This window comes from Hetaerina americana, unplaced genomic scaffold (genome assembly GCF_022747635.1).
Source record: "Hetaerina americana unplaced genomic scaffold, ioHetAmer1.1.p SCAF_566, whole genome shotgun sequence".
Lineage (NCBI taxonomy): Eukaryota > Metazoa > Arthropoda > Insecta > Odonata > Calopterygidae > Hetaerina > Hetaerina americana.
The window spans coordinates 5,802-16,457 of NW_027287168.1; the positions used below are offsets into that span (position 1 = coordinate 5,802).

The 10,656-nt window shown below is 55.2% G+C and overlaps 1 protein-coding gene across 1 annotated transcript; it reads left to right on the forward strand.

Annotated features, from left to right (window-relative positions):
* Positions 1–5,455: 5,455 nt before the first annotated feature.
* On the forward strand, positions 5,456–9,828 carry LOC139694833 (uncharacterized). Its single transcript, XM_071593346.1, has 4 exons — positions 5,456–6,869; positions 7,031–7,397; positions 7,851–8,723; positions 9,243–9,828. The coding sequence occupies exons 1-4, from the start codon at positions 5,456–5,458 to the stop codon at positions 9,826–9,828; spliced, it is 3,240 nt and encodes a 1,079-aa protein (XP_071449447.1).
* Positions 9,829–10,656: the final 828 nt, after the last annotated feature.

A 10,656-nucleotide genomic window follows, 5' to 3' on the forward strand; every position in this document is an offset into this window, starting at 1 on the left:
GGAAGGTTTGACAGGCGCCGAGTCAGGGGGAAGGCGTCCGAAGGGACCGTCTTCTCGGGGCCGCTTTCCGCGGCCGGCGCGCGGCCCACCGGGTCGCGAGCGCGTCCAATACCAGGTGAAGGATGGCCTCGAACGTACGTTACCTCGGATCTCGAGGAATCGACCCCGGTAGAAACGTGTGCAACGTTTATTCCCGGGTACGCCTTCGACAGGACGACAACCCGTATTTTGACGACCCGCTGCACACGAACTGGGCTCGCCAAACGCCTGGCGCCGCCACGGCCGACAGGGTGGAACCCTGACGGGCGCCGCGGCGCAAGGCGCCCTCGTTACGCGCCCCCGACACTCTCCGAAACGCGAAAGTCGGAGGAGGAGTGGAGTACAAACAATCCGAGAAGCGCACCGGAGGCGAGAGGAAGAGATCGTATTTTGCTCCGAAATGGTACGATAGCAAGGTGGACTTTCGTATGAAATCCATGTCTTGGTAATTTTCTCTTTCTATCATCACGCAGCAGCCGATAACATGGCAGACGCAGCATCTGGAGCAGCGGCAGCCGCACCACCGGCAGCCCAGCCTTCGGGCACCGTCGCAGTAAAACCCCTGCCTTCTTCAGGAACCTCCGCGGCTTCCAAGAAGGCCAGCAAGGGCGGAGCAGCCAAGAAGGCTCGCGCAAAGCCGTCGCACCCGCCCACTTCCGAGATGGTTAACAACGCAGTCAAGGGCCTCAAGGAGCGCGGTGGCTCTTCCCTTCAAGCCATCAAGAAGTACATCGCAGCCAGCTACAAAGTGGACGCCGAGAGGCTCTCGCCTTTCATCAAGAAGTACCTCAAGGCGGCCGTCACCGCCGGAACTCTCGTCCAGACCAAGGGAAAGGGCGCCTCAGGTTCCTTCAAGCTGAGCCACAGCAAGAAGGCCGCACCCGCGGCAGCCAGCGGGACGACCAAGGCGAAAAAGGTCGTCAAGAAGACGGGAGTAAAGAAACCGAAAGCGGTCGGAGCCAAGAAGTCCTCCGAGAAGGCGTCCAGTGGCACCAAGAGGTCCGCGCCCAAGGAGCGAAGCAAGTCCGCGCCACCAGCCAAGAAGGCGAAGAAGGCGGCGGACAAGCCAAAGAAGAAGCCGGCGGCTGGGAAACCCGCCGCCAAGGCGGCAAAGTCCCCGTCGAAGGCGAAAAAGGCGGCCACCAAACCCAAGACCCCCAAGCCCAAGAAGACGCCCACCAAGGCCAAGCCCGCCGCCAAGAAACCTTCCGCCGCCCAGAAAAAGAAGTGAACCATCACTGCTTCGCCACCGGCGCACCTAGGACAGCAGACAGCGTCCAATCTCGGTCCTTTTTAGGACCATCATGTCTTCCAAAGATGCTTGCCACTCAATGCCCACGCCACTGAGCACGCCCAAAGTTAACATTTATCATGATTAATGCCATGCAAAAACAACGGTCCTATTTAAAATTGATGATGCGACATGGACGGACGAAAAAAAAAATTAAGAATAACATTCATAGAACGTGTAAAATGAACAACACGTCACGGAGTATTGTTTTCTTTTCGTTAAGCGCGTCAGGTAAGCATCGCACGAACTTTTATTTCATCTCATTTCATGCGTAGCCGTGCAAACGCACTTGCCATGCGCAAAGGAAATTTCATGTCGTCCATCATTCCAATGGATTTACATCGTCGTTAATTATTGTGCGATCGTGCTAAATTCAAACTTTTAAGTATGTACTGGTCCTGAAAAGGACCTTTGTTTTTCGGCCGAAAGTAGCTTTCTAAGCTCGCTCTCCGCGGATACGGCGGGCCAGCTGGATGTCCTTGGGCATGATGGTCACACGCTTAGCGTGGATGGCGCAGAGGTTGGTGTCCTCAAAGAGACCCACTAGGTAAGCCTCGCTGGCCTCCTGGAGAGCCATGACGGCGGAGCTCTGGAACCGAAGATCGGTCTTGAAGTCCTGGGCGATCTCACGCACCAGGCGCTGGAAGGGCAGCTTGCGGATGAGGAGCTCCGTGCTCTTCTGGTATCTCCTGATCTCACGAAGGGCCACGGTACCGGGGCGGTACCTGTGGGGCTTCTTGACGCCTCCCGTCGCCGGCGCGCTCTTGCGAGCGGCCTTGGTGGCCAGCTGCTTCCTCGGGGCCTTTCCTCCGGTGGACTTGCGGGCTGTCTGCTTCGTACGTGCCATTTCTGCGATCTGTAAAAAGCCGGGTCAACGCCGTCTTTTAAGCACTTCCGAGAATGGCGCCAGATAGTACGGGCGACGCTGATTGGTGGAGAGGTCGGGTACGTCATCGCCGCGGCGGCGACGTTTATAAATACCGGCGAAGGTGCATTTCAGGTCATCAGACAGCAGCCCTTACTACGAGCAGACTACAGAGATGACTGGACGCGGCAAGGGAGGAAAAGGCCTGGGAAAGGGAGGAGCCAAACGTCATCGCAAAGTTCTCCGCGATAACATCCAGGGCATCACCAAGCCGGCCATCCGCCGTCTCGCCCGCCGAGGTGGAGTGAAGCGTATCTCCGGACTCATCTACGAGGAGACGCGCGGTGTGCTCAAGGTGTTCCTTGAGAACGTTATTCGTGACGCCGTCACCTACACCGAACACGCCAAGAGGAAGACCGTCACAGCCATGGACGTCGTGTACGCACTCAAGAGACAGGGCCGCACTCTCTACGGGTTTGGCGGTTAGACACGACGCGACGGGATCGCCATCCGACACCCGGCGTACGTCGATAAAAAAGGTCCTTCTAAGGACCAATACAATGTTCAGAGATGGAGCTAATCCTTTGCCATAACGGAACGAAAAATTATTCGCTATAGCGTATGTGACGGCGATAAATAGTAAAGTAAGACCTGTTCGAGCGCACAGGAAAAATGGCGGTGATAATAGAGTTGAAATTGTATGAGCCTTTACCGACGTTAAAGACATTGTCAGCGAATCGGAATAAGCACGTGGCAACGGACTGGCGACAATGTATATCGCGCCGTTGCAACCGTACATGAATAAGCACGTGGCAACGGACTGGCGACAATGTGTATCGCGCCGTTGCAACCATACATGTTAACAAGAAATAACGTAGTTAAGCGGCAGATTGCAGGTGAAATTTTATGACAGACTATGAAATACATTGTAAACGAAGCAGTGTCACCTTCAATCATTCTTCGTTGCATTTCAGCACAAACGCTTTCACTTTTTATACGCTTTATTTCCCATCGTTTACCTTAGCCCAATTATAGCTCCACGTTTCATTCGCTATGCTTATTACGTTTATTGTTATTATTATTTTTTTCACATGACATTTATCGCGTACATCTCTCTAGTATGTTCTGGTCCTGAAAAGGACCTTTTATGCGCACAGCGTGATGCTTATGCCTTCTTCTCAGTCTTCTTGGGCAGGAGCACCGCCTGGATGTTCGGAAGGACACCTCCCTGAGCGATGGTAACGCCCGACAGGAGCTTATTCAACTCCTCGTCGTTGCGGATGGCCAACTGCAAGTGACGAGGGATGATTCTCGTCTTCTTGTTGTCCCTGGCAGCGTTACCGGCCAACTCGAGGACTTCCGCGGCCAGGTACTCCATGACGGCGGCCAAGTAGACTGGGGCACCGGCACCAACACGCTCGGCATAGTTCCCCTTGCGGAGCAGACGGTGGATACGACCGACCGGAAACTGAAGACCGGCCCTGCTGGAGCGGGACTTGGACTTCCCCTTCACTTTTCCTCCCTTTCCTCGTCCGGACATGGCTGAATGCTTCTTTATCTGGTAGTGCTGTCTAATCGCTGTCAGACTCCTGGGCGCATTTATATAGGCTGCCGCCGTCCTAGCGACGCCACATCATGCTTTTACGTGATTGGTCGTCGAGGAGATTCGGCTCACGGAACGGACCAGGGGTACATAAGCAGGCGACTGATGTTCGGCGAAAGACAGGAGCAGCGGAGCAGCACCAGCAGAAGCGGATCATCGAGGGACAGCATCGAAGAGAGAACTTCTTATTCTTTAGGAAAAGATTTTCTCAAATCGACCACCACCGAGGAAATCCACACTCGAAGCCCAGGGGAGGAGGACCGGCTAGAGCGAGGACCAATCAGGTGGCAGCAGCCCCCAAGCGCTAGACTATATAAGTCGGCGCATCGCAGAGTTCATTTCGCTCTTTTGAGAGCGAAGGAACATTGCCATTGTCCTTCTCAGGACGTTTTTCTTTCAGCACTAGGGACCGAGCATTGGAACGCAAGAACGGGCCCCACCAGTGGTAACCCACTTGTGCACCCAGTGCTCGAAGGGACCGCCCTAGCCGGGGAATAACGGTCTGATTCCCGAGGAATCGTCGAGAAGAGCAGCGCGGGCGACCGGGGTCGAAGCGACGAGGGAGTAGGAGAGAGCCAATCAGGAGCGAGGAGGCCCAAGGCTCCGAGTATATAAGCCGGCGCTTTCCATCTCACTTCACTCGCTCTTCTGAGAGCGAGCGAAGGAACACTGCCATTGTCCTTCTCAGGACGTTTCTTTCAGCACTAGGGACCGAGCATTGGAACGCAAGAACGGGCCCCACCAGTGGTAACCCACTTGTGCACCCAGTGCTCGAAGGGACCGCCCCAGCCGGGGAATAACGGTCTAATCTCCGAGGTCGTCGAGGAAGAGCAGCGCAGGCAGCCGGGGGCGGAGCAGTGAACGGTCCTTTAAAGGACCTTCTCTTTTTCAGACCGAACACACGGAACTTAGGCAAGGGCCCGACCAACGGTAACCCTCCTACGTACCCGGTGTTCGAAGGGACCTCCCCATCCGGGGAAGAAGGTCTAATCGGCGAGGAGAGAGCAACGACAGAGGGACTTGTCCTCTGATTCTTCGGCTGGTACTCTAGACCCTCTTTGTCTCCCCCAGCGCACTCGCTGGCCTGGCAAAGGGCCCCTAAGTCCTAAGGTTTGCACGCCGTTGCACTCTTCGGCACTACCTGCGGACACACACCCCCACACAAACAATAGCGGGGCCGGGCTAACGTAGTCCCCGGTTCTCACCCGCGGGGGCAGAAGGGAGTTCCCGCTTGCTTGCGGGCAAGCGGTTCACTAGGTCCTCCAGGGTCGGGAAGGGAAAGTTAGCAGCGTTAAGCGAACGCTCTCTGCTTCGTACGTGCCTTAACCTTAACCTTACCTCTAGGGCTACGCTTCACGTTGCACTAGGGAAGGGTAGCAAGCGCACCCACTTGCATCCAGCGCCGCTTTAAGCGAGCGTTTACTTACGAGCTTCACTCGGTCCATTCAGCCGCTTTAAAAAAAAAAAAAAAAAAAAAAAAAGCGTTTCTTTAAGAGCTTCAGTCGGCCCCTTCAGGGCCACAACTAAGTGAGTGAGTTTTCTTATAGGGAGGCCGGACTAATAAAACCTTTTTTTCAGCCTGAGTATACCTCACCACCTCCCTTATCCCCCGTCCTATACCTCTTCTGAATCCCCGTCAACCCCTTTCACCATAGCCATGCCCGGAGCAAGTTACTTTCTACGAGACAGGCCAGGCTCCGCCCCTTCCGGCCAATGGCTTGTTGCCGGAGGTAAGAAAGGGAAGCGAAAAAAGCGGCATGACTCGGGACGTACCTCTCCACCATCCTCACCCTCCCCCGTCCCCCTCCTTTCCCTCCGCTCTTCACCTCCCTCCAACGTACCTTCCTCCCCCTCCCCCCCGCCTCCCGGATTATTCCACTCCCCTACCTCCCTCTTTGCCCCGATCCCGAGAAGACCCAATCCTAACCCAAATCCCGCCCCTTCTTCCTCCCCCCTACCCCCCCGACCTCCTAAACCAGGCACCTCCCAACCACCTTCTTCTTCATCCAAGAAGAAGAAAAAATCCGTAAATCCTCCTCCTCCACCACCCTGTGACCTCCCCGAACCTCCTCGCATCATCCCTAACCCCGTGCCAAAAAGCCCTTCGTCCTCCCCACGGTATGTCACTCGCGAGAATGACACAACTGTCACCTTCTCCTCCCTCCCCAAGAACGTTAGCCAGAAGTCCTTCTTTACGGCTCTTCGTTCTACGCACCTATCCCTGTCCACCTCTCACATCCTCGTCTACCCTGGGGACAGGATGGCAAGGGTGCGCCTTCCAAAGCAGAGTCTGCCTCTCTTGCAGGGCGAAGGGAAAAAGCGCCTGGACGCCCTGTTGGGAGCGACCTGCACTATCTCCATTATGGGCGGCCCAAGTCATCCCCGTTCCCCTGCTCCTTCCTCCTTACCCCCCAAAAAACCCTCCTTTTCATTTGTAGTGAAAGGAGTGGATCTACAGATGCAGCCTGAGGACATCAAGGAGGCCCTGGTCGACGCCGGCGTTCCGGTCGTCAATTTGTGGCGCATAACGTCAAGGGCAACCAATACCGAGACGACCCTAATTAGATGCGTCACCACTGGTGCGGAGGCGGCATCTGCGGTCATCTCAGGAGGACTCCCCTGCTACGGCCGCGTGTATCGCTGCGAGCCGTCGCATCCCCCCCTTCCACAACCCCAAAGGTGCTTCAGGTGCCAACAATTTGGCCATCCAACTGAAGATTGCAGGTTGGCCACCAAGTGTGCAAGGTGCGGAGCGGCCCATCGTGCCACCGACTGCACGGCTACTGCCATGCGCTGTCCCAACTGCAGCGGAGAACACCACGCCGGGGATTGGAGATGCCCCAAACGCCCCTCAGCCCCTAAATCTCTCGCCACCACGGCCCCTATTCTCCCCGATCCCTCTCTTTCAGAAGCAGCGAAAGATGACGTCCCGGAAGCCAAGGAGGCCGTAACGAAGGGAGACCTTCTCCGTTTTCTCTCCCTAGTGTACGCTAACGCCGCCCCGGAGCACCGCCAAACCATGGAGACCATCCTCAACACGGCGGCGCGGTCGGTCTTCGGGTTTAACGTCCGTAACCTTTATTCCAGGAATACACTATTTCCTGCCATTTCCTCGTATGCTTCCCGTTGCAGATGAACGCGTCCAATATAGGTTTTGTCAACATCTGCGCGGTCACCCGGAAGAGACATCAGCTCCTCCATTACATTGATAACGCCTCCATTTGTATTTTAGGTCTGGTGGAGACATTCCTGCCACCTAACGCCCGTATTAATATACCCAATTTCCAGGAATTCTCCAAGCCAAGAGTGGCACCACGGTCAGGGGGTGTGTCTCTCCTTGTCCGCAAGGACATAGGTGCAAAAGCGCTGCCCATTCCCTCAGGCATTTTGTCAGAGGGAAATGAAGCTGTCTTGGTGGAGTGTCGAATAAGTCGGAAGACTATATTCGTATGTTCACTCTACTCCAGAACAGATGACCCCCTACCTACGGCTCTCTTGTCTCACATCATCTCTCTTGGCAGATCCTGCATCATCCTTGGTGACTTTAATGCAAGGAGCCAGTCTTTCCGTGACGCGGTGACCACGGTAAAGGGCCGCCGGTTGGACAATTACCTGCTCACCCATCCTCTCATTCGCCTTGACATCCCTTTCCCAACCTATGTTGGTCGCGGCCCCTCCTTCCCTGATCAAGCCCTGGTCTCCTCAAACCTCTTCCACCTAACCGGCGACGTTACCATTGGGGACTGCGTCACGTCCGACCACCTCCCTTTCTCCTTTCCTCTGCAGGGCACCAGACGCCTAGAACGGAGAGGCTTTACAGTCACGGACAATAAAAACGCTGACTGGAAAGCCTTCAACAAGTCGATCGCTGATGCAACTGGGGACCTTGCGGCGCCGCGTTCCCGGGACGACGCCGACGACGCCTTGAAAAGGCTGACCGACGCGTTCAGGGACGCTACGGCGCAACTACCCAGAAGGCAGATCGATCCTTCGCGCCCTCCCCTTCCCGTTGACGTTGTACAACTAATAAAAAACAAACGCTCCCTTTACAGGCAATGGCTACGCACAAGGGACCCGGATCTGAAAACAGAATGGAACCGCTCTAACGCCATCATCCGGCGACGGGTGATAGCATACAAGGAGAAATCCTGGGCGATCGCCTGTTCCAAACTCGATAGTGCGGACGGCGCTAAGTTCTGGAAGCAGTTCCGGGCTCTCTCTGGGCAGCGCTACGTAACTCAGACATCTCTTATCAACTCAGCAGGCGACCCTATCGCCGAACCAAGAGAGAAGGCGGAAGAATTTCGGCGAGTCCTCAGCGATGTGTTCCGTCCACAGGAGGACCCGGCCTTCGACGAAGGACACAAAGCGGCATGCAGACGGCACTTGGACTCGCTGACTTACTCTCTTCTTCCCCTGCAGGAACCAGACCCCAATAATAACGACCCTATTTTCCTTCCGATTGATACAGATGAAATGGCAGAATGCAGGCCCCGACGTAACACAGCCCCAGGCAACGACGGGATCACCACTCGCCACACACAGCGAGCCCCAAGCTGTAATCAACCCCTTCTTCTCATTTTCAATTCCCTTCTTTCCCTAGGCTATTATCCTACGGCGTGGAAATCCATGACCATCATCATGCTTCCAAAACCAGGGAAGGACCGGAAGAAAGCAGAGAACTACCGGCCGATATGTCTCACCAGCGTCATCGGGAAATGGTTTGAGAGAATCATTACCCGCCGGCTCACCAACCTTTTCTCCTCTAATGGCGTCCTGCCGCCACACCAATATGGTTTTCGCCCCCACAGGTGCACCACTGACCCACTCAGTCATCTCACCACGATGGCGGCCGAGGCGATCAACTGCCGACAATATGTGGCGGCACTATTTCTGGATATCGAGAGAGCTTTCGATGGGGTATGGCATGATGGTCTTATCGGCAAGCTCTCTCTTACCCCGGGAGTATCCCCCCCCCTCCTCCGATTAATTTCCTCCTTCCTTTCTAACAGGCAGGCAACAGTCAGGGTGAATGGACACCACTCCTCTACCTTTCCCCTGCTCGCAGGCGTCCCTCAGGGTACCGTCCTTTCCCCTCTCCTCTTCACCCTGTTCTGCTGGGACATGCCCACGGACAAGTATCCAGGCAAGCGAGTAACACTCGCCCAATATGCTGACGATACAGCGCTGTGGATAAGGGCGCAGAGGGTGGAAACAGCCGTCAAACATCTACAGCGCGCTACGACCACCCTCGAGGGATGGTTCCGGAGATGGCGTTTGCGGCCAAACCCCCATAAATCCACCTTCATGGTGTTCACCGGCACGAACGATAATCGTGGGGTCGGTCTTTCACCTCCCTCCCTTCAACTTTGGAACAAGTTGATCATCCCATCCCCTTCCGTTACCTACCTTGGTGTCCATGTTGATAAACATCTTTCTTTCAGGGCACATGTGGCAAACGTTACAGCAAAGTGCAGCCGTCGCGCGAACCTATTGCGTGCCGTCCGGGCTAACGGCCATGGGGTGTCCGAGGGATGCGGGGTCCTCCTATACAAAGCCTTTGTCAGGCCTGTTATGGAGTACGCCGCGCTCGCGGTTCTACCCCTGCGTAACAATCTAGAGCGCTTTGCCTCTTTTGAACGCCGGGTCTTGAGGCGGCTGCTTCTCTTGCCTAACGATGCCCCGAGAGAATACATATATGACCGTGCTGACATTGAGCCGATCCTTCACAGGTTATGCCGCGCCCGCTGCAGGACAGCGGCTCGATGGGCTGAATACAACGAAGACCTTCTGACCACCATCCTGGACAACATGGGAAGCCTGCTACGCCGTCGCCCCGTGGTGAAACTACAGTCGCCCGCTCGGATCATCACCACCCTTTTCCCAACCTACTACCCGGATATGGAGCTGCCGCCGCACGCGGTTCGCACCACTCTGGATCTTCCACCTTGCCTTCAGCCGGACCCAGACCTACCACTCTTCCGCCCACCCCGCAGGAGAGCCCGTCGACCGACCTTACCCAACCAGTGAATTAACCCCAGTGAAGTGACTAAAGTGAAGTGACACTCTAAAAACTCAATATATATATTGTTATCTGTTCTCTGTTACTCTTGTTATGTTAGCCTTATGGTTACTGTTTTTTCTTGTTTCTTCTTCTTCGGTGGCCTGGCGGAGGTTTTGCGGGTTTCCCTCCGCCCGTGGGTGAATACCGGGCCAATACCGCTCCCGCAGAAAATATATCAAAGGTTTTCCGCAACCGCTACCACCTTTGTAGCCTTTTCTTATTTATTTCTTTCCGCCCCGAAGAGGAGTTTCATCCTATAACGGGGTTTCCGTATTGTTTTTATTATGTTTCAATGTTATATTTTATTCACTCTTGTATACTGTTCTTTACGTTCGGCGAAAATACTGAAATCGACCCCGTTCGCCGAACGTGATCACCATGCCACCCAAGACGAGCGGAAAGGCTGCGAAGAAAGCGGGCAAGGCCCAGAAGAACATCTCCAAGGGAGACAAGAAGAAGAAGCGCAGGAGGAAGGAGAGCTACGCAATCTACATCTACAAAGTGCTGAAGCAGGTGCACCCCGACACCGGAATCTCCAGCAAGGCCATGAGCATCATGAACAGCTTCGTCAACGATATTTTCGAGAGAATCGCCGCCGAAGCTTCTCGCCTGGCTCACTACAACAAGCGCTCCACCATCACCAGCCGGGAGGTGCAGACCGCCGTCAGGCTCTTGCTTCCCGGTGAGCTGGCCAAGCACGCCGTCTCCGAGGGGACCAAGGCCGTCACCAAGTACACCAGCTCAAAGTAAATTCCTCGACGGGATTGCTTTGATGCATCCTAACGGCCCTTCTA